The following is a 25,907-nucleotide window of genomic DNA, read 5'->3' as shown; positions in this document are numbered from 1 at the left end:
CTTGTTTCTGGATATTAAAGAGAGCAAGATGTGAAACTGCTTAAGATCCCAAATGGACCAGATTTGTTGAGACAGTTAGTGACAATAAGCCTGTGAGTTTGACGTAGCACTTGGCTCATGGACAAGAACATACCCCTGCCGATAGACCAGCTTTAGGGAAGATCGCTGATGGCCAGATCTTCGGTTGTGGCGCAGGTCTCAAGAGAACAATTGTCGATCCTTATGCTGACATCCCTCCAATAGCATCATCAGACACTGGATTGTACTCCAACAGAAATCAGAGAGATTCATATACCTCTAGTAAATACACTCTGTCCATACGGAAGTAAAGACCACCTTCCCGGTTTTCAACGAGCCTATAATGTAACCAGAAAAGAGCCCGTGCTTCCACCCGGGTAAGTGTACGAGTCGTTATGGTAAATCTGATGGATGCAAAAGGTCCTAGTAATGAAACACTTCCGTAAAGACCCCCCGGTAAATAAGAATGGCAGAGATCGGTACGCCACCATTGAGGGAGTCGTGGCTATTTGCAGTTTCATACCGGCCTTCAACCTTCACAGTCCAGCCGCTTACTACTTCGCAGCAGCCTCTGTTTGGAATAGTGTCTCCCTGGGCTACTTGACTCATACCTAGTCTAGCTCAGACAAGGAAGGTCGTTTTACTTGTTGAGGTCGATGTTGTATGAACGCTTGGACCGATCTACAGCTTCGTAAATGCCTTAAGTATAGGGTATGAATCATCACCAATGTATTTCTGGCCGAGTACAGCTGGCCTGTATTCCCCATGCCAAGACGGTAGATACAGATCTCTCATTTGATGCAAGTCTGCAAGAACCACCTCTTTGCTTCAACATTGGGGTAAAGTGGACACGATTCTTTCTCCCGAATGCAAGATTCCGGCATCTATATATAGGTGTAACGGGTCAATATATCTATAGATCCATACCAAACAATAGATAAGAGATTTATAGACTTAACACATAATGCTAAATTCTTCCGCGGCTGGGGTTTAGATGTTGTTTCACGATTGAAGCTATGGCCACAAACTAACTACTTGCGGTACTTTCGTCCTGGGCGGTTAAGATAAGAGGGCCCAAAGCGGCTCCAGAGTGACGAGATGGTGAATGCTGATTGGTTGGGCAGACTGTAATCTGTGAAGCTACTTCTGAAGCTTGTATCTTTAAATGTTGGAGGTATCTGGCACGCGGAGCCCCTGATTGTTTGACGCCTTGACATAACATGGATCTCTCCGCGTCCCCACTGACGATAATAATTCGGGACCAATATTCTTTGTGTTTTTGATGAGGCTTCGCAGAGGCAGAGGTATGTAGTGAAGTATCATGGTCAAACATCTAGATATCCTTGGTCTTTACCTTTGTACAAGACGGTTTGTGTTGGTGTCGTGGCTCATTTTGTCAAGCAAAGTGCATAGTATTCAGTCTGTCTTCTCCCATGGTATCCAGGAAAGTGACTCAGCGTCAAGGCCTTGATCCTATATCTGTGTTGTCCTCCGGACCTAACCGGTTGCGATGATCTAATCTCACCCACATGGAACAGGGAACATCTTTCCGGGTAGATGTATTGTTTTGCCGTCGAGTTTTGACGCCCAACTACAAACAGTGGCAAAGATAACCGCCATGGTGCGAAACCATCGCGCCTAATCATTCTGGGTTGTGTTGTTTCAAAATCTGGATCTTATCTGGCAGAGTTACATGGAGACCCGCCTCTAGTCATCTGCGACGGTTGGTGTCGCCAAGACGTTTATCTTTTCTACTTGCAGGGGCATTGGCTAAATATGGTAGCCTCCTTGTTTCTTACCACGCTTTAGACAGAGCCTCAACACCAAGCAATCCAGAGCCAGCACACAAAAGGTCCCCAAAAGGGTGCCACTTTGGCGTTTCGTTTTTGCAGGGCGTTAACCGGAGCGATGAACGAAAAGGTCCACCAAACTAAAACAACTGCCGAAAAGACAGTCCTAATTCTATTCTAAGAAGCATGTGCTCTAGATATAAATCTACGTCGTCCTGTCTGGTTTGTGCTCGGTGCAAAAAGTCTGGAGCTGGAATCCTATTGTCAAAGTCGACTTTTTGTCAATTCTTTTCTTTCCCCCTTTTTTTTTCTTTTCCTTGTCTCTTTCTCCTTTGTCCGTTCTTCTTTTCTATTTCCCTAATTTCGTTTTGGACGTTCTAGCCATGGGTAGAACTGAAGAAAACTCGGCTTGGACCGACTCAGTCGTGTCAACTCGAAAGAACTCAGAGGAGTGGCAACCATTAGCACGAAACTCTGCTCTCCCCGGCCGCCTGAGCGTAAAGGTGGACACTCGACATGCCAGTGTTGACCATGGCCGACACAGTTACAACAGGTCCATCACCCCGGCCGTTGAGAAGGGACACGACCCTTTTCGCGACAGCGACGAAGACGAAGTCGACGACCTGAAGAAACATCATCACGACATGTTCGACCCGAACCGACCCAAGATGGCGCTGAAGGACAGACTACACCACTTCACATTCGCGTGGTTCACTTTCCCGATGAGCACTGGCGGGTTGTCGTTGCTTATTTTTGCTCAGCCGCACCAATTTCCAGGGCTGAGACAGATTGGCCTGGCTGTTTATATCATCAATATCCTCTTGGTTGTCGCAATCTGCTCGACAATGCTGCTTCGCTTCTTCTTCAACCCTGGCGACATGTCAAAGTCCATCACCCACGAACGAGAGGGATTCTTCTTTCCAACATTCTTTTTAACTCTTGCAACTCTTATAACCAGTACGCAACGATACGCCATACCTGATAACGATGTGACGTTGGCGTGGGCCATCCAGGTGGCGTACTGGGGATATGTTGTCTTGACACTTGTGCTCGCCGTTGGACAGTACAGCTATGTCTTTGCAGCTCATAACTTTGGTCTACAGACTATGATGCCTACGTGGATCCTACCTAGTACGTTATACTTTGCCTTCGTAAAGATATAATTCAGCTAACTGTTTACTAGTCTTTCCGATCATGTTGTCTGGAACCATCGCCTCAGTTATCGCCGACACACAACCCGAAATCGCAGCCATTCCTATTATTGTGGGGGGCCTCACGTGTCAGGGACTCGGATTATCCGTCGCCGTTCTCATGTACGCACATATGATCGGTCGACTCATGTCCGCGGGCCTACCCAACCGAGAACATAGACCAGGCTTGTACATGTGTGTTGGGCCCCCATCATTCACGGCTCTGGCCCTGATTGGCATGGCCAATGGTCTGCCTGACAAGATCGAGCCTGGTATGAACGGTATCAAGATCGATCCAGGTATGATCCGCACCATGGCTCTCATAGCAGCAATCTTCCTCTGGGCTCTTGCGGCTTGGTGGTGGGGAATTGCAACCGTGGCAGTCATCCAGTCGCCTCCTGTTTACTTCCATCTTGGTTTCTACGCTATGGTCTTTCCCAACACCGGCTGGATCCTCGCTACTATCACTATCGGTAATGCATTGGGCAGTGAGCACGTCAAGTGGATGGGGACAGGTATGAGTATTGTGCTGGTCATTACATACTTCTACGTTGTCTACAGACATGTCAAGGCTTTTATTGCACAAGATATCATGTATACAGGAAGGGACGAAGATTTCAACGATCATTGATCGGAGAAATGGGTGGAGGTGGAGGTTGACGTTTGGGGTATCACGTGGTTGCGACCACGAGCCTGTATCACATCGATTCTCTTCATGTATGCCAACATATCTTTAATCAATTCCTTCTTGGCACATTCTTTTCAATTAAATATAGAGTGCTTTTTGTTAGACACAATCAATCTTAGTTAAAGATGACTCCGCCACGTATCGATGAATCCAACATGAACCAGTTGCAGCTCAACTTCCCTTCGAGTATTGACAAACAATCTGCTAATTTAATGATCATGGAACTATACACCGGTACTCATCTGCATACGGATTGCTTCAAATTCAGCGATACTCTCAGGAAAGAATCCTGTGATACCATATAGGTCAAGATAATCCCGCTCGTCTTTCAGATCATTCAATGCGACAGTAACCCAGTCATCAACAATTTCCCTCCATCTCCTCCTAGCGATTCGTCTGTTGTGCTCATAATTGCACTTTTCCCAATATTGTCTCTCGTAATCTGGTTCAGACCATTCGTCGGGATCTTCATCCGATTCAGCATCTTGTGAACCGGTGCGTCGTTGAGACCACCGAACTGGTACTTGGAGCAGCTGCCAGCACAGCTCTGCGGGTTGTTGCCGGTATTTAATCAATGGCAAAAGCAAGTTGTCCAGACTCTGGAAGTATCGGGCGGTTTCACCAGGGTCCTCGCCACACATTTCGAGTGTGGTGTCGAGATCAGTGCGTGATGCGTCGGCCATACTGAGAACGAGATTGAAGGCCAGAGTGTTGTCGACGACAGCGAGGGCATTGACTATTTTGGAATGGCGACACACAAGTTTCGCATAATCATCAGTTGTGTAGTCCAATGGGTCGTCGCCAGTTTCCCCAGACACCTTTCTGTCCATAACTCGGACGTTTCTGTCAATCATACTGAGTGTGTCATCATACAGAACCTTAGCAGATCGCTCCCTTCGTTCTCTGTCGGCTTGTTGGCTACTGTCCGGCTGCGGCGCGGAAGGGACGATTTTTGCAACCTTGGGGGGGTTGCTTTCTTGGACAGCGTGGGCCTCATCTTGGCTTGCGCTTCGCTTTCGACTAGATGTTGGCTTCATGTTGTGTTAAGAAGAACTGTTGTAATAAAAAAGTGAAGTTGCAGATCTTCGTCTGTGAGCAAGACAGCCAAATTTAAATAGGCGGTTACGTCTTACCGTGAGAATTGCATCATACCTTGAGCAACAGCGCATGGAAAAAGCAATAATAGTTGTCCTTGGGCATTTGCTGAGCAGGTGAAATAGAGACCTCGAAAGAATCAGCTTCTCTATGACCCGAACTTCACTAACTAATTGAAATGGCCGACCAGAAGAGGCTACAACTACAAGCTGCTTCTGTGGAGATGACGTCAGTTGATAAGGCGACAAGGACATGTCGTGATTCTTCCTCATTGAGCCATAGCGTCCCCTGTCGATCTCCTGTCAGTCGACGGCACGTTCATGACACAGTCATTGAACCACCGTTGGCTGATTCTCATTTCGAAGTCGGACCATTTATGCACAGTCACGAGTTGACGCGTTCCAGTCGCGGGCTGGACAGGGCACATCAGCTAAGTCAACCTCAAGGTCGACGCGTCGAGATCGTGTTTTCTGGGACCATTCCATGCACTAGTTCACCATGGTCTCACGATTGAAAGATTTAATCATTCTCGGGTCAGCGGTTATGAAGTCGGACCGTATCTCCCCCTGACTCATCCAAAAGGATAGGGAGAGTCAAACAGATGCACGTTAAATAAAATGTCAAGACTGGCCAGATTTCCGCTGGTCCATCTCATAACTTCTATCACGATCAATCCTCCTCAAAGATCCATCAATTATTCCTTGAACAATAATCATGTCCTCCAACGTTGCCCTAGTCGATGAATACCTTGCCAAGGGGACCTGGAAGACCGCTGAAAATGCCAATTCAACCTACTCTCATCAAGGCCTAATGCAGTACGTCTCGAACCAAATCATCTCCCAGTATTGGCTCGAAAAGATCTATACTCCAGAGATTCGACAATTCGACGCGGAAAACCGCTTTCACATCCACGATCTTGGATTTCTCAGCGCGTACTGCTCCGGATGGAGCATCGAGGATATTCTTCTTCAAGGATTTGGCGGCGTCGAGAATAAAATCCAGTGTCGGCCTGCTAAGCACCTCAACACTGCCCTGAATCAGATTGTCAACTTCCTGTTCACGCTACAGGGAGAACTTGCTGGTGCGCAGGCTTTGTCAAGTTTTGACACGTACCTTGCACCTTTTATTCGCAGTGACAACTTATCCTACACGGAAGTCTTCAAGTGTGTGCAAAGCTTTGTTTACTCACTGAATGTCCCAACTCGAAGCGGCTTCCAGGCTCCCTTCACCAACTTGTCGCTTGATTTGATATGCCCAGCACGACTTGGTGACCAGTGTGCCATTATTGGCGGCGAATTGCGAACCGAGTGGGTTTACAAGGACTTCCAGGAAGAGATGGATATGCTCAACAAGGCTTTCGCCGAAGTTATGATGCAGGGTGACGGAAATGGCAACATCTTCTCTTTTCCTATCCCGACCTACAACATCTCTGATGGGATTGACTGGGACTCGCCTCGCTGGCAATCCATCTGGGAAATGACTGCCAAATATGGCGTTCCATACTTTGCAAACTTCATCAACAGTGATCTCGATCCCGAAGATTTTAGATCCATGTGTTGTCGGCTGAGACTTGACCTTAGCAAGCTGCACTGCAGAGTTGGTGGGCAGTATGGTGCTAGTCCACTGACCGGTTCTATTGGGGTTGTTACCCTTAATCTACCCAACCTTGCCTACCGATCGAAAGGTTCAAGAGAGACGTTCATGTCCGAGCTGGCTGTCACGTTGAGAGTGGCAAAGGACTCGCTAGAGATCAAGAGGAAACTTGTTGATGCAAACTCGACTTTGTATCCTTATGCTGCGCATTATTTGTCAGCAACAAAACATCGTACCGGCTCATTCTGGACGAACCACTTCAGCACCATTGGAGTGAATGGCATGAACGAAGCCTTGGTCGACCTTCTTGGAGAAGGCATCGGCGAAAGGAAAGACTTTGCTCTCGAAGTTCTCGAGTTCATCAAGGATCAACTGCAAGTATTCCAAAAGGAGACCGGCAACCTCTACAATCTAGAAGCCAGTCCAGCTGAAAGCACATGCTTCAAGTTTGCCAAACGAGACAAAGAGCTCTTTCCAGACCGCAACATCCCAACCTTTTATACAAACTCCACCATGTTGCCTGTTGACACTACAGAGGATCTCTTCGAGGCTATGAGTCACCAAGAAGAACTTCAGTGCTCATACACTGGCGGAACCGTTTTCCATGCTTTCTTGGGTGAGCAGCTACCAAACTGGAAGCTTGCCCGAGATTTGATCAAGACACTAACTGCACGGTACCGTATTCCTTACATAACACTCACTCCGACATTCAGCATTTGTCCTGTTCATGGATACCGGGTAGGCGAACAGCCAGAGTGTGCAGCATGTGGGGAGTTGACGCTTGTGTACTCTCGCATTGTGGGATACTTTCGTCCCATCCGTGATTGGAACAGAGGCAAGTCGAAGGAGTTTGTGCAACGAAAGGTATACAAGTACGAGACAGGTCTCCTCCCCGATACCAACTCTGAGTCTGTTAGGCTTGAGAATCAGGTTGCTGCGATTCATGATCTTCCTGTGGCCGGATTTATCAAGAGCACTTTGAGTGACTACCCAGGCAAGGCCCAAGCATCCATCATGTTTACCTCTCGTTGCAACTTGGCATGCCCCTGGTGTCACAACGGGCCACTTGTGCAAGGCGATCGCGACGGTGTGTCCTTGCTTAATGTCTTCAAACACCTCAACTCGTCGTCACACAAGTGCCTGGTCGTGTCAGGCGGTGAGCCAACGATACACAAAGGGTTGCTTCCATTTTTAAGGATACTCAAGAACGCGGGGATAAGTGTCAAGCTTGATTCCAATGGAACATCCCCCGACGTTCTCAAACAGGTCTTTGCAGAGAAGCTCGTCGATTTCGTTGCGATGGATATCAAATGCGCCCTTGAGAACTACAGGCGTGTCACTGGTAAAAAGATCAAGCCGAAGCTTCTTGAGACTAGCATTGAGCTTATCAAGAATAGCGGGGTGCCGCACGAGTTCCGTACCACAGTCGTACCAGAGCTTGTGGACGTGGAAGATCTTTTCGAGGCGAAGCGTTTGTCCGGGGAGAAGTTGACCGTGCAGCGATTTAGGAATGGCAACACTCTTTTGGATGAGAGTTTTAGGAGTCAGAGGGAGCATACCGACGAAGAGTTTGATCAATTGGTCAGTCAGGTAGCATAGAAGGGGAGATAGTTCTGTATAATATTTGTGGTGTCGTTTCAAGTCGAGATAGATGGATAGCCTGAGAGCAGATATATTCTGGCATACAATGACTACATCGTTACATCTCTAAGGCACGCAAAGTTGAGTTTTCCGTGATTTAAACTTCCGGAAAGGCGGATAATAGACAACGCCGAAAATGCCCTCAAAGCACCCATGCATTTGATGTACGACAGTGGCTACAAACATAACCCCACCTAGCCAAGAGAAACAAAGGTCCCTCGTGTCCACCAGTTAATGATCATTTCGGGAGGCGGGAAACAACAGAAAAACAGGCAAACCTTGTCGGGCCATGCATTATCGAAGTAATGGCGTCGTCAAAGTTCTACAAAGGAACCAAGACAAGCTATGACGCGGCTACCAAGCAAAATCACGTCTTGATAAGCAGTGAAAATCCCATCAGCGGGGTCCAGATAAAGGCAAGTTAAACAGATCAGGCAGCTCAATTATTATGCATATTCTTAGTGTCGACTTGGCGCGTTGCATTCAAGCGCAGTGACAATTACCGACCTTCCCAATTGGACTCAGATCTTCACTTTTGGTCCGGACTAGTTTCCAAAGCTCGACGATAACTCCGCGATATCTCAACTTGCGGGGCGAATGGCGTGAACAAATGCTTGGGTTCGCTGGGAAACAAGACGATGCAGGAACTTATGTACGACAATCGAGGGGATTGGTATTTAAACTCACCGACGTCCACTGATGTATCGGGCTTTGGTCTTGGTTCTGTAGCTTTGTTTACTTGACCAAGTCATCATGAAGTTCTCATTCACTGCCGCTGCTCTTTTGGCAGTTTCGCCTTTGACTGAGGCTACCAAGCCGCCTGTCACTGCCAAGAAGCTCCAAAAGCTCATCACCGAGAAAGGGTAAGCAACGTACCAACGATACAGAAATGCAAACTAACACCTCCAGGTTGATGAAGAACTTGGAAACGCTCAACAAGATCGCCTATGCTAATGGTGGAAACCGTGCCTTTGGTCTTCCCGGTTACGCCGCCTCAGTAGACTTCATCTACAAGGAAATCTCCAAGCTCAAGGGCTTCAAGACATGGAAGCAGGATTTCCCTGCAAACTTCACCCAAACTCTAGCCGCTGAGGTCACCGTCGACGACGAGACTTTCAGAACGGTCGCTTTGACCTACACACCCAGCACTTCTGAGGAGGGTGTCACTGCTGAACTTATCCACGCCCCCGAGGGTGAGGATGCATGTGATGTTGCCAACTACGAGGGCCTGGATGTGAAGGGAAAGATCGTTCTCGTTGAACGCGGTCTTTGTCCTGACCAGACCACATTTGCTGGCAAAGTCAAGCCCGCCGCTGCTGCCGGTGCGGCCGTCGTTGTCATCTACAACTCTGACGAGGCCAAGCTGACTGCAGGTACTCTGTCTGCTATTAGCCCGGATTACGTTCCCACAGCTCTCATCGACCAGGCGCCTGGCAAAGCTCTCAAGGCTAAGCTCGAAGCTGGAGAAACGATCGAAGCCTTTGCGAAGATCATTCAGACTATCGAAACACGAATCACACAGAACGTTTTTGCTGAGACCAAGGCTGGTGATGGCGAGAATGTCGTCATGCTCGGTGCTCATCTCGACTCTGTCCAGGCTGGACCCGGTATCAATGATGATGGTTCCGGAACAACACTCATTCTTGAGACTGCCAAAGCTCTGCAGCACTTCTCTACCAACCTCAAGGTTCGCTTTGGTTGGTGGGGTGCAGAGGAGAACGGTCTAGTTGGCTCTCGCTACTACGTCAACAACATGAAGAAGGATGAGGTTGACAACCTCCTGGCTTACGTCAACTTTGATATGGTCTCTCGCGGTTTCTTCGGTGTCTTTGACGGTACAGGTGAAAAGGCAGGCCCAGGCGGACCTCCAGGTTCTGATGTTATCGAAAATCTCTTCCGCGAGTACTTCGAGGCTGAGGATATCGAGGTCACACCCGTCGGTCTTACAGGCGGAACCGACTACGTTGCTTTCCGCGAGGTTATCAAGAAGCCCGTTGGAGGTCTATTCACTGGTACTGGTCTCGAGCAAGATGCATGCTACCACCAGGCCTGCGATAACATCACCAACCCCGTTCCTGAGACACTTCACACCAATGCCCATGCTGCCGCACATGTTCTCAGCAAGCTTGCCATCGATGGTGTGGAGCTTCTCTCCAAGCCTCCGGCTAACACCACGGTGGGATTTATCAAGAGGGTTAGAGATGAGGCTTCGTTGCATTTCCACGAAGTCAATAATGCGGAGGGTAAGCCTTGTGACCATGACCTTATTTAGAAGATTGAAGAAAGATTATTATTTTAGTAGTGCAAATAATGAAGTAAATAACATGTGTGTTCTTGTTCAATGCCAGAGTCACAATATTAAATGTTCTTAACATGTATGTCATTGCACCTATGCCCTGGCTGGCCCTACCACCACGTTCTTTCTTGTCTGAACCCCAGTTCAAGGTTATCTCACTGGCTAGTAGTGTAAGAAACAGAATGAGTCGTTTATAAAAGTGTCTTCATGATAGCAGGCAAATGTCCCATGTCATATAGCTAGTGACTTGAATATGCAATTATGACGCTGGGTCACTACGCTGTCTTAGTACCGGTCTTATGCTTGATGAAAGATACTCAAGAGTTTCAACTGATTGAGACGAATAAAGTAGAATAACAAAGATCATTGATTGTGAGTTAAACATAGTCTCACTGCCAGCTGTCGACAGTCAACTGCTCTTCTACATGGTCCCTGCCATGACGCTTGGCCTTTTCTGCATCGATAAAGTCCAGTCCCCGCGTCTCAACTTCACGGTCAACAAAGGCACCGACAAAACCGGCCAGAATCTCCTTCGCCTTGGCGTGGCTGTCAGGCTGTCCTGAAGATATGTCAGTCTGGGTCTACCGTAGAGGAAGGTAGTAATCATACCATTTCGAGCGACGTGATCCTCGTAGGCCTTGGCGGCCTCATAGGCTGCGGCGCCACCTATTAACTATATCTTTTGTCAGCTCGCAGTCTAGTCAAGCAATTTCATCATTGCGCGGGAAACCGTAGCATGCAACACACCTCGTGGGACCATTCTGCCTCATGAGGACGCTGAGTTACTTGCTCGTACGCTTGAGCGGGGTTTGAGTCGTCTGAGAGATGTTAGAAAAAGATCAGAGACACAAAAGATGTCGACTAACCACTGAACCAGCCCATGATGAATATTGTCGAAGTTGTGTTTGAGTTATAGAGGTTGTAGAGAAGCTTTATGCTTAATGTTGGCTTTGATTGAGAGACTGAGATGTGTGTTGATGATTCAGAAGATTGTAATGCACGAAGAGCTAGCACTTTATACTTTGAAGGGTCCAGCAACCCTTTGGACTGTAGCCAGGCACTGTTCTAAAGTTGGAAGCGAGCGGTGACCCCGCAGACGGAATGAAGCGTGTCTACATGAGAGTAGCTGAAAGTGAAACTTTGAAAATGTCATTGATAGCCAATGACTATCTACAGAGTCAAAGCATGTCGGATCTCACGGCTCACTCCATGATGCGCTAGGTTCGATGATCGCTGCCATATCTCGGCTAACCGGCGCGCGAGATACGTAAGCTGGGGGCTTGCACTTCAACTCCACTTACAGCTGTAAGCATCGCCTAACTGGTCTTGAGGATAGTGTCATTATGCGGACTGTTTCGAACGGACGGCTATGCTAGTGCCGAGTTTGCCGGGCGGTCTGGACTGGAGTTCCAAGAGGTCGTCAGCTTGGCTTGCTATGGCGCATGTTGCAGCAAGTCAATCGCGATAGCCGAGCACGAAATACCGAATGTAGTCGTCTGTGGCTGAATGAATTTCTCGGACCGTAACAATGGAGGGGAATGAACAAGGGCAGGCTGGGCAGCTCTACCGGGTTTACTCTATACATGCAGAGATCAAGCCAATCGATGCATCTCTACTGGAGGCCGCCGTGAATTGACGACCCTGATAAGTCTAGAAATGTGTACTGGGTGGCTTGATTCTAGGCTCTCCTGTGCAGTGGCTCACGGTGCGATGAATGTCTGGGGTCCTATGCGCCACACAAGTCCAAGGTTATCGCGCTACAACAACATCAATGGCGACAGGGTCCGCGCCAGCCGTCAGAGCTCTGTTCTCAAGAGTGTCAAGCAATCCAGCTTGGGTCACGGCAAATGACTACTATGTTTTGCTACGTGTCGGATGAGAGATCCATCCTCCAGATCTTTCCGAAAATGAGCTGTCTGGGCATTCGCGCGCGGGGTCCTGTCATTAGAGTTTCCGACGTGTCTGTACATGCTGTCCAATACTGGAGAATAACAAATGTTTCATAAGTGGACTCGCTGAATCCGACAGTGTTCGCCTTTACGAACCTCTAGATATCACCAAACGAGACAGTCGTCATGTTCTGTCGCGATCTGAAGCTAACTAAGACTAACTACGGCAATTGAAGCTATCGAGGCTGGGAGTATTTGACAGCACGATCTTTAGACACTGACAGCGCTGGGGCATCAACATCACGAGCGCTGTCTTCCAGGTCTGAGACACTTCTGCCAGGCCGCTTCTAATTATGCCGTATGTATCCGTTCGAACCAAGCTATCTCGTGAACCTGATTGCATCTTATCTATTCGACTCGCCTCGACAAGGGCTCATGCATTGCCGAGGCGATGCGTTTGCAGTGTAAGAAGGGTTCGTTGGTCGGATTGTCGATGTCGACGAGGGGCGTAAACGGAGTCGATTGCTGGGTATCAGTAGAGTCATGGGTAGAATTGTCACAGAGGCATGAGTCGAAGACGCAGAGGTCGATCTTTCTATCGGGGACGTATTGATGTGTTGGTCTTGGATGACAGAGGCTATGGAGCTGTGTAGTAAACGGTTAGTAATTGTGATAGCAGGATGTGTGCTGACGAGAACCTACCAAGTGATCACGTTCGTCGGTCGCGAAAAAGTGCCCTTTGCTCGGAGCCGACGAGATGGACGGAGTCAAAGGGAATGGACGTTAGGATTCCACGTAGCATGAAACTGGCCCATGGCCGCACCTCCAAGGATACAGAGCATCTCTTCCGACTTGGGCGGCAGACCCAATCTTCGAACTGAGCAGCTGAATCCTGTAACCGATGGACTATGTGTCGCTCGCGCCGCTGCTTCGTCCCATACGTTCACCCGATCATCAACACATGGGTTTCCTCAGTCGTGACCCAGTCATAGCAGCTCTATGCATATTTGGGTCAACGAAAGGGACGATGTGATGGATCCGACGTGCTACACGTTTCGACGCCATGATGGGACAGAATCACTGCTACGATTGCCTTCGCGGGGTAACACACCGCGTCAGCTGCTGATCGGGCGCGTCTATGTAGATGAAGAGGGCATTTCGCTCGGAAGGAAGTTGTAGAGACAGCGTTACTCGCTGTATCATCATCGTGGTGTTGTTCATTGTTCGGGGTTGGGTTCGAGCTTGGTACAGCGCGTCTTGCTATTTTTCGTCTCTTTGGCCAGCAGCCATCGACCCGGGAAGGTCAGGTAGTCGGAGAAAGGCATTAGGTGAACTAAGCGTTTTTGCTACAGTCTGAGGGACGTTTCGGCCTAATTGACATGGTCATCGACGGTCGAGCTGCTGCTCTGCTTTCACTGTGGTCGTGGATTGAAGGCTTTGGAGGGCTCGGTCGGTCACGGCGCTTGCGTCGTGTCAATTCGATAGGCTGCGAGTGAAGCTGAGAGTGAACACGGAGTCATAGCTGCAAGCCTAATCATGAACGCGTCTGATAGCATCGATTGTCGGTTGTTTCAGTATTGCGCCAGGTTTTGACGCGGTTGCAACTGATGACAAAACGAAGGGTTTGCCTTGGTCAGGGCGACTGTTGCGTTTGAAGGACAAGCAGACACGAAACACCATCAATGGTACTAAGCCCCGCCACGGTTACCCTACATTAAAGGAAATACCCATTAATCAGAGGTTGATACGAGCGAGCAGCTGCTAATAAAGATGGATGAGAGGGAATCACTAATGGAAAACAGTCAATCAATTTTCATACTATAGACTGATATACTTTGAGGTGTTGTGTGAGTTACCTGATGCAGTACTTCTTTACTGTTCATGTCAATGGAATCTCGTTGTAGCAGCATCCACCAAGCGACGGTTCTTCGGTACTCACTGACTGATACTAGCCTCTCCTAAACGCTTTGCCATCCACGTTCCACTACGTCATTCTCTATGATGGCCCAAACGCGACTTACCCTAGTCTTGGAACCATAAATAAAACATGAGGCTGGTTGTTCGTATCAATCTACAAGGTCCCCGATACGAAAAAGGGGATACGCGAGGTGCCACCAACACCAACAGGCACGGAATGGAAGGGGGACTATCACTTCGCCACGCAACCTGGGCGCAAAGAAGAGCATCTAAAGGGGCCTCCACGCGTAGCAAGCATGTCGGGAATGATGAGAGATCGTGAGCATGGCCAACACCGGTGTGTGGAATGAAGAGCACGATGAAGGGAATTCCGATACGAGTGACATGCTATTTACAGCGATAGTTGAGTAGATTTAGCGATCGAGTCCACTAACTTTACGAGGCCCAAGGGTCCATGACGTAGTATTCCTCTACTGTAGACCCATTTTGAGAGACACGTAAGCGCAGAGAGATCTCCAAGACTGACGCTCGTATGGCAAAATATGTTGACCGCACCAGGAGAATGACTTTTATTTCCCAAGGAACGCAAAGAGACTGGTCAACTTCTGTAAAGTAAAGCGTTAGTCCAAAGTCGTTGAGATTGCTGTTACGTTGTCCCTGCAACAGCCTCAAAGTCAGATTGCAGGTGTTACATGGAACCCCTCTCCAAAACAGCACATCAAACAACAGTAACAGTACAGAGTAACATGAGGTTGATCGCACTCATAGGTAGTGCTTTGACTGTACTACCAGATCTTGTATCGGGTCAAACCGATCAGAAGGGAACAGTATGCGGCAACCAAAGATTTGGCAATTTGAATGACTCCCTCTCATGTCAGTTTACCCAATCGCCAGCCCCCAATCCTGTACTGATTGACGCCCTGCAGATTACCCCAACGCATGGAACAAAAAGAGTCCCAAAAGTGGCTTTGTTTGTCTCAAAGTCGACAACAGCACGCCAGCATTTGATGCTACATGGAATTGGGACAAGAACATTCAAGATGTACATTCTTTCCCATACGTACGTTTCAACCACCCGGATTTACCCATTCGCCTCAAAGATCTTGAATCGATACGTCTATCAACCGATTGGATCTACACACCAGGAAACCCAAGCCAACCACCTCAAGATTTCAGCAGTTCAAAATGGGCAGAGAATAAAGCTCAGCTGAACAGCAAGGGCATGCAGGCTAATGCAGCTTGGGATTTCTTCCTCGATGACGATCGGAATAGAACTCTATATCCCCAAGTTGCGGCCGTTGAGATCATGGTCTGGCTTGGATCAGTCGGAGACCCTTGGTGGCTAGGGCGAGCGAACAATAGCATTATATCAACCGTAACTCTGGGAAAGACAGATTTGTAAGTGTAACTCGCACTCACTGCCCTTGATATGTCTTCTGATCTCGATAGTTCATTATTTTACGGGCGCAACTCGGGCGGAACCCACGTCTTTACGGCCGTCACCAAAGACAACACAGACATCTTGTCTTTTGACGAAAACTTCTATCCGCTTTTCAAGTTCGTTCTGCAACAAGCGTACAAGCATATTGACGAGCCGAACGATCTACCGAAAGACCCCTGGCTAGGTATCATTGAGTTTGGGACAGAGACATGGCTATCGAATGGCAACGCCACCTTTACAGCTGCCAACTTTGCGATGGACCTGAAGAGCAATGTGACAGATAATGATCACAACTCGACTGGGTCAGGGAACGGAGGTAATAAGACGAGTGATGGCGATAGGGATAAAGGTGATGATGCAAGCAAAGGCAACGAGGGAGATAAAGGAAGTGGTAATGATAATGGGGACAACTCGACCAGTAAGGGAGACGAAGAAGACAATGCGCGACGGTTAATGAACAACTCAGTCCTGGGCTATGTTGTGACAGCAGCGTTGGTAATCAGTGCTGTTCTGTCATGAGATACATCAGCTACGGCAGTATATATGAATAGAAGATCTAATATGAACCACTGAAATGAAGCCTTCCTTCTACAAGTCTCGGAACTGGTAACTAACCTTTAGGACAGTCTAGATTATGACTGCATACTTCTGACAATGACATCTGGCCGTGTCGCGGTGGGCTTCTGACAAGCTCGTATGCATTCTATGACGCGACGCGACGCGACCGTGGCATCACCACATTGGATCCGAGCCAGGGTCTGGTGCATGTCATTAATATCTGATACGTCAAATCTGCATGTACTCCAAAAGTTACAGCAGTCAGACTTGGAGTCGCGGATTAATATTACAGAGTTCCGATCATCGATAAAATACCGCTTCATCTGCCTAATGTGACATGCAAACCTAAAAAAGACTTGCAGTTTTTATCTCGGCCTTCCATAACTATGGATTCACCTGATGACGCACCATACTTTTGCATGGCAGACACAAGGTGTCGACTCTGCCATTTCGATTTGAAAGAAAACGACCGAGTCATCGCACGTCTGTTGGTTCCATCGTTGTAATATTGGCACTGGCTCACATCAACACAGATGTTGGGGACCGCCGATGTTCTATGGCGTTTAACCTCCGCATGACCGACACCATACACGACCGTTATGAATGGATCAATTTACACACTTGCGCTAGGCGTCGATGCATGATGGACAGTCCTCGCGTACCTTTCTTTCACAGGGACTGTTATCGCTTCAGACTCTATCACATCTCCGACGCGCTGGCCGCTGCCGGTAATTACACTTTCGACCCTCCTGGACACGAGGAGAACAGGCGCTCTCATCGTATCAAGCGCCTTTTGGTTCCAAAATTGAGAGATCAGCTTCAAATCAGACTTCCTGATGAGATATTAGTGTTCATAGCTGGACACCTTGTTCGTAAATGTGCCGCTATCACGACAGAAGAACAGTCGCTGGGGACCGATGTCTCTGAAACCACCGTCAGCCTCATACAGGATGTGTACATTAGTTGCACTGTTGTCGATGGCGTACGTTATGTGAAGAGTCTTGATAATGCAGTGCCAAAGCTTTGCGAGCAAGATCGACCCACGTTACTGAGCAAGCAGGGTGAACCTATCCGCAAGATATGGATTGCTGAAGATTATCGTGGCATCCGCGCTGTAAAATTATGTTCTGCAGATGCCTCGTTCGCAGGACCTACACCAATCGTGAAATCATGGTGGAGAGCCATCTCTGTTCCGTATGGCATCGAGAATATCACAATCAAGTCTGATGCAAGTACCATCTACACAACTGGAGTTCCATGTTAACGTCAAGCCAGGGTATCAAGTTGAGAGACATTCTTATATGCGATGAGACGATACAGAATGACACTGACAACTATGTCGGTTGGTCAAACCCTGAACATCCAAACGATGTCATTGATATCACGACGTTTGATCGAGTTAATAGCTTTCCCGAGAGACTTCGAATGTCATTCTTCAACTGCAATGCCGATGGGACAACTGGATACACAGTAGTGACTAGCGGAGCCTCTGTTTCAATGATTCACGCTCATGAGAATGATGATATTGGGTTTTATGAAGATATGGACTGTGCTTATCCGCGCGACTTCTTTATCTATATGCCACTGGATAATGGAGAATTTGTCACCGAGATATGTCGAAGATATGCACGGGCAGGAGGAAATCTGATATCGGCCTGCCTCGTGGTAAGATACCAATCACTTTATCTGGCGTATGGTATCATTTGTGACTAAAATTGCCATGACAGTTCATTACGAACAAAGGCAGAAGCACTCTCTTTGGAACAAGTGGTCCACCGGAATCTTGCCTAGCGCTTGATAGGATCCTTACGCCTGCGCCAGATGGAACCCAGATCTGGTTCAATGATTCAAAGTCGCTCAGGTATCTTGCAGTCGATGGACTTGGGCCGCCCATTCGACGTTCTTTTCCCCCATCTCTTATGCCAAACTCTCCGTACTTCTGGAGACATAACATGGAGTCATGGTTCGTGTCATCATGTAGTATGGAAGGGATCGTGGATATGACACTCTGCAGAGATATGGCACATGCTCATCGACCAATCGCCGGAATTCTGCTGGAATATGAAAATGGTCACCGTGAATGTCTGGGCCAATTCCGGTTCGACAAGGCTCTCGAAAAGGTACGACTGGAGCACGCCACAGACATATATATTGGTAGCTCAAGAACTGCACGCTCACATCTCTATGTGGCACACATTGGAACTTCTCCACTACAGGATTCTGAAGGCTTGTGGTGGATGCGGATTTCTCTACACGGCATACTTGAATGGTGGTCGTCATTTTGGCATTCTATTGTGCGTTACACCTCTGCCACAGGACAGTTCACCAACTTGGAAAAACGATCTTGAAATAAAACGACAGGTTAAGAAAATACAAGTATTCTGCAACCCCACTATCCAGTCCTGTCAGGTCTTGGTAACGGTGTCAAACTCCGAAATAATCTAGATCATGCCATCGTATGCTTCTGATGCATTCGTCTCTCGGACTCCCCAAGCCTTGAAGTAGCCACTTGCAACCTCAGTGTCATCCACAGAATTGATGTGAATTGTTACCAAGAAGCTTTGGTCTTGTTCATCTCGCATCAGCGTGCCCGTTACTTCAACTTGGTCCCCTGGATGAGCTAGAAATGAACTCTCCACACTCAGGCCTACACGATCGCTCCTGACTCTCCGTCCAGCAGCTATCAGAGTCATTAGTCCGATCGCGTCAAAGAATGCTGCTAGCACAGCGTTGTGAATCATGCTGCAGGAATTGATGTGTTTCTTAGTCAAAAGAAACTTTGCGGCGATGGCAGCTGTGCAGGCTTCGGCGTCAAAAGTGGCCGATGACAGGGCTAGGTCTTTGGGAAAGATTACAGAGAATGGGAACTTGGAACGTAGATGCTTCCACATGTCTTCAACCCGATCAAGCGGACCTTTTTCCGAAGTCTCCGATGTATTCTGGATGACTTCGGCTGGCTTCTCCCATATATATCTCCGGAACTCCTTCTTCCATGCAGCAACCTCGGTCTTCTCATCAAAAGGGATCCAAGGCTCGCCTTTAGTAGCACGTTGGCCATTATTTTTCTGGTTGGTGTTCTTTGGGATCAGAGCGGCTAGGATGTGTGCATCGAGTGGGCTGAAGTTGAGTCGATTGACTTGAAACTTAGAATCCGAATACTGATGAATGATTTGGCTGAGCGTATTGTATAGCCTTTTCGCACGTTCTCCAACGTCAGTTTCACCAGCCAGAAACGTGACCGCGTCATGTTCATTACTCTTCTTCAAAGCCTGACCAAGGTAAGGCTTCAAAAGATGGGCAAAAGGACTGGGTTCGTGGCCTTCAATGCCCTCCCAGGCAGCTTGACCATTTTCCTTGTAGACCCTGAAGATCTGCCTCACAGACTCTGACCAAAACTCTTGCCACTTCTCAACTTCTTTCATCCTATCCCAGTTGGAAGCTTTGATGACTTGGTCTGACTTTGTGCTCGGTCCTGCCAGCCATCGATCACGAACACCAATGGGGAGATGCTCTAGAAGATGACGGAACTGCAGGGCCGTGATGACCTGCTGCTGCTTCTGGATCTGAATTTGATAATTTTCGAGACGGGCCAGCATGACGTTGATGCCTGGTCCCTCGTTGCTGATGACGGCCTTGAGCGCCTTGACTATGGTCCATTGTTGAGGGCTCATGGGCCATCGGGTCATATCAGCTCCCACACGGAAACCGAGATCATAGAGATTCTTCCCGATGGTTTTCCAGCGTCGCGACTGTGACAAGAAATAGGGCTCGATTGCGTTCATGGCGTCAACGTAACCGAATGACATATCGTTTGCATGAGTGCGATCGAGTCTCCTGATGTCAGCGTCGATGTCTGCGATTAGTACTTCTGGTTTCGTAGATGTTTCGAACGTTAGGCCGGCGAAGTGGTCCCGTCTGGTCAAGCCACCATAATTAGTATGGGACTCATGTGAAGGATGCTAATGCTAGATTACTTACTCTTTTGTCACGGCTTCATGTAGCTGGGTCAAACTGTTGACCTCGTCGAACTTGTGCTCGCCCCAGGCTCCATTCATACGATCCTTGAGACTAGAACGCATGATATAAAACGCCAGACTAGAGACTGAAATCAGAGTTTGGCACTTCAAAGTTGGGGTTTACTTACCTATCGCCAACCGGGCGTCTGGATTCGCAATAGCGATTTCGGATTGCCTCGATACAACCTTTACGCAACAATTTGCTATCACTCAAATTGCTAATCTCAAAGTTGAAGACAGGGTTTGCTGGCTCGTTTCCTACCGAGCCCTGTACATCTGCACTACGCGACTCAAAGGACGCCTCGTAGATCAAATGCATCAAAACGGGCATATGGGTAATTCTTTGCGTGCATATGTGAACAAAATATTCCTGCCACTTGACAGTGTTCAGGAACTCGGTCAAGATAGAGATGAAGTTATGACCGTCTGTGAGGAAAGCGTGACGAAGAATAGAAAATTCAGAGTCGGAAGTCTCCTTGTCGACTTGGGCTAGCCACTGGTTGTTGTCGTACAGTTGCTTGAGTCTACCATCCCAGCCTAGAATGGACCTGACAAAGTCGTGAGGCATGAACATCTCGGCATCCTGGAATCGGTTCATGTTTGAAGCCATTGTTAGGTTTCTGAGAGGGATGTCTCAAAAGAAGTAGCCGAGTTGAAAATACGTGCACATATCAGGCTATAAGTATTCAGGTTATTGCAAGTCTCGGAGCAGTTGGCGTGACGCGTAATTCTTACTGCAGTGCCAATCATTATCACCATGCATAAAAAATAAATTCCGAGCCTATCATCAACTTACGACACATCAGCTTCAGCCACCATTTACTGATACAAGCTCCTGCAGATAATCCTCAGATATGAGTGGACATCTAAACCAGCTGATATTGAGGCTGAGACAATGGGCATCAGCTTTGTTGGTGAAAAATGTCACCCGGACAGAATTATTAGCCTATGTGCCCTGTAATGACAGCTTGATACAAGGGGATATCACAGCTTTTCTTGGGCTGGTAGGCTGGAAGAAAGCCTTAGCCTTGAGGGCAGTTAATTGTGGATCTGGAACTGATGCAAGATGACTTGTGATATTGATATCACGACTTTATTGGCGGAAGAGTTACTTTGCTTCCTACTTGGCAGGAGAACCTTGCTGACGAAACCTACCCATTAACCATGACGAAGAATATGTGTCGTCAAGGAGCGCTGCGCTAAAGTACCCCAAAACGAAGGCCCTCGTTATAAGGGACAAAGGTATGGATACATCAGTCAATATTGCCTTCTGACAATAGGGTTTAACGTTGTTGAAACCCCAAAAGGATTCAGGTGCAGGATCTTGATCCTTCCTAGCGAACGGTTGGTGGGCCGACTATTGCTCACTAGACCGCCATGGTCTAGGCAGTATATATAGAGTGAACGCTAAAATAACTCATCTCACGACATTTCACCACGATCAAAACTATTGCCACAAGTCAAAATGACAGAACGAGCTGTAATCCCGGCGGAAAGTCGTTTTCGGCGCGCCTTGTACGCGCTCCCATTCCTTGCCATAACGGCCCTCATGACACGAGCATTCGGAATGGCTGAACCTATCGGTCCTGTCATTGAAGAAATGGTAAAAACTTCTGTCTTTACTACGTCGAGCGCCAATATTCCCATCATAAAAGGCTTCTATGGAATATCGGTCTTGGATGGCATTTTTAATGTCGTGACCGTGGCATTTGCCAATCTTCAGTTCTATTTCGATGAGAAAGCATATTGGCAATCGCTGGTGTTTCTGACCGATTTCGCGGGCATGTATGCTGTTGTTCAGCTTGAGGCTTATAGACCGGGAAATACTTTTATTATTTCCAAATAGTAAGTTTATGAACCTGTTGAAAGTTCGTTCTAATTCTGTATCAGCCCCGTTGTATTTTTATTTGTTTCTCAGATGATCGCCATTGGATGCACTGCACCCATCTTCTTTTTCCTAGCTTATGTCTTTACACCTGCGTATAAGCTCACTACGCCAAGTCTGGGCCGTCTCAGCGTTGGAACTTGCAAGGCTATTTATGTAGCGATCATACTGGGATATTACGTTCCTCATTTCCCTTCTTACTTCAATGCTTCCCTCGAACGAAGAAATTGGTGGAATTGGATCTGGCAGCTGTTCCCTGTCTGGTGCTGCAGCATTACGTTTGCTTTCTCCAAGGTCTTTGCTCGTATGAACAAGTCCAATGGGAAACTCAATCCTGAGCGTGACGCGCTTCGAATCCTGATGGGAGGTTGCAGCGTCCTAAGTATGGGAGTATGGTGGTATACTGTTGCATCCATGAAGGGCTCTATCTTTGAGGTGTTTGTGCCACAGTATCTGATTACTTACCCACAGGAACCTAGCCTTGGGTTGAGGACGGTAATTCAGTTCGATTACATTTGCTGTTACGCAGCAGGCTATATGTGGTTGGCATATCACTTTCGAGACCTCGAAAAAGTGGGAGTTTGCAGCATTTCTTGGGTTCGAGCTATCAGTGTTACTGTTGTGCTGGGCTTTTTGGTTGGGCCGGGCACGTTGTTTCCCATTCTGTGGTTGCTGAGAGAGGAGTTGCTGATGGCGGCGAATGGAGAAGAGATGAAGGAAGCTCGTGATTGAGAGCAGAGGTTGAAAGAGACGCGTTGATAGGAGCGAATATTAGGCCACTCCCGTTCCTGTCGTACTTGGATGCGGTCAAAAGTACCGTATATAGTTTTGAGTCAGTTATCGGGATGATTATGCCGTGTGGCAGTTAATCTGTATGGAAGATCCAATTTCGCGTTACAGGCCGCTGATATATGGCTGACTCCACTGATGCTGCTATAAATCTGGAGACTTTGGCGGAGTTGTCTTGGCGAGATATTGCCAAGCTCAATATGTGCCTGGTAGACTGTTATTCGCGCCAAGGAGGACAGCTTATATGACTCAGTTCGCTGTCACGACATGATCAAGAGTCAAAAAGAGAGTAGTTGCCAAGTGTCAGACATAAATAGGAAGTCTGGAACCTCCCGTACTTGTCAGTTAGAGTTGGTCTTACTCTTGGGGCGCTCGGAGATCGGATGGTCTTAGCGCAATTACTTTACGGCCCAGCCAATGACACCCTCGTAACTTGACACTGGCACAAGTGTACCGTCAGTGGCAATGGGGCTTGACATTTGACTCATACCCTGGCCGATTGGCTGCATCGAATAACTGAGCCACTCATCATGCTAGAATAGTTGTACTTATAAGACAATAGGGCTGAACATGACGACTATTTAAGTATGTGCTGTCGTCGTAGAATCTCGATCAAACTATACCTTTTTGCAAAAACTCTCACTCAACTCTTTCGCCTGCTGGCTCTTCATTATGTCGCCGTCAATACTCCAGGCCTCCAACGCTCTGCACTACACCTCAGCCGTTACCACTGTAGGCTGTTATCTCTTCTCCACTGTCGCTAATGCTGGACGGACAAAACCAGCCAAGACTTCTTCAGCTCGTCTCTTTGACCGACTAGCTATTGGTTTCTTGCTCCTAGGCTATGCGGCCGAAGGTGTAGTCACCATTCTGGAACGAACCGGACACAGCAAAGAAGCACAGACGGTCCATCTCGTTCTTCTCACTACTGTTTGGCTGCTCATATGGATTCAACACGATGCAATTCGATCCTTGATTCTGTCCACATCGCTTGCCACACTCACCTTTGAAATCCCATTACTTGTATTTTCTTCACTTGGCAACCTCAGCACTACCCTTTCCGTGGCACGACTCGCCACCCAAGCACTCCGCATTCTCCCTCTCTTTTTCCTTGCCGTCTATCACCTCACCTGTCGCGGAAATGACTTTGATGAGCTTTTCGACAACGAGGAAACCCAACCTTTTCTCCAGGCTGGCAGTGCAACCGAATGTACAAGTTATGGCACTCATCCGCCTAGAGACACAGATTATGATAGCGACACCTTCACTCAGGGCAGCGAAGAAGACGACGACGTTATCGACATCAAGCGCGAGCGTGCAAAACGACTCAACGAGAAGGGTGGCTGGTGGGGATATCTCGCCGACTTTTCCATCTTTGTTCCCTTCTTAGTTCCCAAGAAGGATCGCAAGGTCCAACTTTGTATCTTGCTCTGCCTTACCTGTATTGTTGCCACTCGAGCTTTCAACATCTTGGTGCCCCGTCAACTTGGTATCGTGGCAGACAAACTGTTGGCCAAGGAGAACCCGTTCCATGCACTGCTTGTCTGGCTGGGACTAAGCATGATGTCTCATGATATTCTTATTGGCTTCGTTGTCGATCTCACCAAGATTCCCATTAAGCAGTTTTCCTACCGATCACTCACCAATGCTGCTTTCAACCACGTCCTATCTCTGCCCATGGAGTTTCACTCTCAGCGCGACTCTGCAGAGGTTATGAAAGCCATCGAACAAGGTGAAGCTTTGACAAATGTCCTTGATACACTCCTCATCGAACTTGTCCCAACATTCGTCGACTTGATAATTGCTTTTGCATTCTTGTACTGGAAGTTCAACAGCTACGTCGCTCTTGCCATGGCCGGCGCGGCCACTACGTTTATCACATTCGAAGTATATGCCACAAGCTGGAACCTGGACAACCGAAGAGAGTCATCCAAGTCCAAGCGAGATGAAGTGCGCGTCATGCATCAGGCTGTTCAGGGTTGGCAGACTGTTACTTACTTCAACATGTTTTCATTTGAGAAGCGCCGTTTCGGAGACGCAGTCGATAAGCAATTGCATGCTGCCAAGACCTGGGAGAGACGGGACGCTTGTATCCAAGTCCTGCTCAACGGTGTTGTACCCTGCACGTTCTTCCTTCTGGCCAGTCTTGTCATTTACGACATCTTTCAGGGAGGTTCCACACCTGGCGACTTTGTCTTCTTCATCCAATACTGGGAGTACTTGATTTGGCCGCTCAAGTTCCTGTCTCATCAGTACCGGTATCTCATGTCCGATTTGGTAGATGCCGAGCGTCTTCTGTTCCTACTCCAGACAAAGCCAAGTATCACCGACAAAGAAGGAGCCAAGGAACTGGAAAAGGTTCAGGGTCGTGTTGCATTCAACAACGTCACTTTCTCCTACGACCCTCGCAAGACAACCATACAGAATCTTTCCCTATCAGTTGAACAGGGACAGACGGTGGCACTTGTTGGAGAGACAGGTGCTGGCAAGTCATCTATCATGAAGCTTCTTCTACGCTTCTACGATATAAACGAAGGTTCTATTACCATTGATGGCCACGATATTCGCGACATCACTCTCAGCTCGCTGAGGGACGCTCTTGGAGTCGTTCCCCAGGACCCCCTACTATTTAACGCATCAGTCCTCGAAAACATGCGCTACGCTCGACCCTCAGCTACAGACGAAGAGATCTACGATGCCTGCCGTTCAGCTGCTATTCATGACAAGATCCTCAGCTTCGTCGACGGATACAACACTGAGGTTGGCGAGCAAGGTGTCAAGCTTTCAGGCGGCGAGATCCAGAGATTGGCAATCGCTCGAGTGTTCTTAAAGAACCCTCCCATCCTTATTCTCGACGAGGCAACCAGTGCCATTGACACAAACACCGAGGCCAGCATCCAGGGTGCTCTTGATGAGTTGAAGCGTCAAAGATCGACATTCATCATTGCGCATCGATTGTCGACGATTGTCAGTGCGGACAAGATTCTCGTCATTCATGATGGCAAGGTTGTCGAGTCAGGTACTCACTCTGAGTTGATCTCAATAGAAGGACGGTACAAGCAACTATGGAACAAACAGGTTGCAAACAAATAAGAAAAAGG

General features: G+C 48.0%; 10 protein-coding genes across 10 annotated transcripts; 7 read left to right on the top strand and 3 right to left on the bottom strand.

The window, feature by feature from the left end:
• Positions 1–2,191: 2,191 nt before the first annotated feature.
• On the top strand, positions 2,192–3,629 carry FGSG_03024 (uncharacterized protein; the record flags this gene model as incomplete). Its single annotated transcript, XM_011324460.1, has 2 exons — positions 2,192–2,939; positions 2,992–3,629. The coding sequence occupies 2 exons, from the start codon at positions 2,192–2,194 to the stop codon at positions 3,627–3,629; spliced, it is 1,386 nt and encodes a 461-aa protein (XP_011322762.1).
• Positions 3,630–3,910: 281 nt separating this feature from the next.
• On the bottom strand, positions 3,911–4,723 carry FGSG_03025 (uncharacterized protein; the record flags this gene model as incomplete). The annotated part of the gene is made up of 1 exon (XM_011324459.1): positions 3,911–4,723. The coding sequence occupies one exon, from the start codon at positions 4,721–4,723 to the stop codon at positions 3,911–3,913; it is 813 nt and encodes a 270-aa protein (XP_011322761.1).
• A 772-nt stretch (positions 4,724–5,495) lies between these two features.
• Positions 5,496–7,973, top strand: FGSG_03026 (uncharacterized protein; the record flags this gene model as incomplete). The annotated part of the gene is made up of 1 exon (XM_011324458.1): positions 5,496–7,973. One exon carries the CDS (start codon positions 5,496–5,498, stop codon positions 7,971–7,973), a length of 2,478 nt encoding a protein of 825 aa, XP_011322760.1.
• A 795-nt stretch (positions 7,974–8,768) lies between these two features.
• On the top strand, positions 8,769–10,377 carry FGSG_03027 (uncharacterized protein; the record flags this gene model as incomplete). Its single annotated transcript, XM_011324457.1, has 3 exons — positions 8,769–8,878; positions 8,925–10,258; positions 10,364–10,377. The coding sequence occupies 3 exons, from the start codon at positions 8,769–8,771 to the stop codon at positions 10,375–10,377; spliced, it is 1,458 nt and encodes a 485-aa protein (XP_011322759.1).
• Positions 10,378–10,484: 107 nt separating this feature from the next.
• FGSG_03028 (uncharacterized protein) lies at positions 10,485–11,823 on the bottom strand. The gene is made up of 4 exons (XM_011324456.1): positions 11,178–11,823; positions 11,059–11,129; positions 10,921–10,984; positions 10,485–10,870 (listed from the first exon to the last, which is right to left on the bottom strand). The coding sequence occupies exons 1-4, from the start codon at positions 11,191–11,193 to the stop codon at positions 10,701–10,703; spliced, it is 321 nt and encodes a 106-aa protein (XP_011322758.1). The 5' UTR covers positions 11,194–11,823; the 3' UTR covers positions 10,485–10,700.
• A 3,334-nt stretch (positions 11,824–15,157) lies between these two features.
• Positions 15,158–16,077, top strand: FGSG_12530 (uncharacterized protein; the record flags this gene model as incomplete). The annotated part of the gene is made up of 3 exons (XM_011324455.1): positions 15,158–15,177; positions 15,273–15,515; positions 15,567–16,077. The coding sequence occupies 3 exons, from the start codon at positions 15,158–15,160 to the stop codon at positions 16,075–16,077; spliced, it is 774 nt and encodes a 257-aa protein (XP_011322757.1).
• A 425-nt stretch (positions 16,078–16,502) lies between these two features.
• FGSG_12529 (uncharacterized protein) lies at positions 16,503–18,464 on the top strand (the record flags this gene model as incomplete). The annotated part of the gene is made up of 5 exons (XM_011324454.1): positions 16,503–16,599; positions 16,650–17,310; positions 17,370–17,781; positions 17,844–18,236; positions 18,333–18,464. The coding sequence occupies 5 exons, from the start codon at positions 16,503–16,505 to the stop codon at positions 18,462–18,464; spliced, it is 1,695 nt and encodes a 564-aa protein (XP_011322756.1).
• A 93-nt stretch (positions 18,465–18,557) lies between these two features.
• Positions 18,558–20,742, bottom strand: FGSG_03030 (uncharacterized protein; the record flags this gene model as incomplete). Its single annotated transcript, XM_011324453.1, has 3 exons — positions 18,558–20,031; positions 20,095–20,184; positions 20,261–20,742. 3 exons carry the CDS (start codon positions 20,740–20,742, stop codon positions 18,558–18,560), a joined length of 2,046 nt encoding a protein of 681 aa, XP_011322755.1.
• Positions 20,743–21,597: 855 nt separating this feature from the next.
• Positions 21,598–22,749, top strand: FGSG_03031 (uncharacterized protein; the record flags this gene model as incomplete). Its single annotated transcript, XM_011324452.1, has 3 exons — positions 21,598–21,917; positions 21,979–22,000; positions 22,051–22,749. 3 exons carry the CDS (start codon positions 21,598–21,600, stop codon positions 22,747–22,749), a joined length of 1,041 nt encoding a protein of 346 aa, XP_011322754.1.
• Positions 22,750–23,478: 729 nt separating this feature from the next.
• Positions 23,479–25,899, top strand: FGSG_03032 (uncharacterized protein; the record flags this gene model as incomplete). Its single annotated transcript, XM_011324451.1, has 1 exon — positions 23,479–25,899. One exon carries the CDS (start codon positions 23,479–23,481, stop codon positions 25,897–25,899), a length of 2,421 nt encoding a protein of 806 aa, XP_011322753.1.
• Positions 25,900–25,907: the final 8 nt, after the last annotated feature.

Source organism: Fusarium graminearum, chromosome 2 (assembly GCF_000240135.3).
Source record: "Fusarium graminearum PH-1 chromosome 2, whole genome shotgun sequence".
Taxonomy (NCBI): domain Eukaryota; kingdom Fungi; phylum Ascomycota; class Sordariomycetes; order Hypocreales; family Nectriaceae; genus Fusarium; species Fusarium graminearum.
The sequence above is the reverse complement of the archived record's forward strand: the minus strand, read 5'-3'. Positions and strand labels throughout refer to the sequence as shown.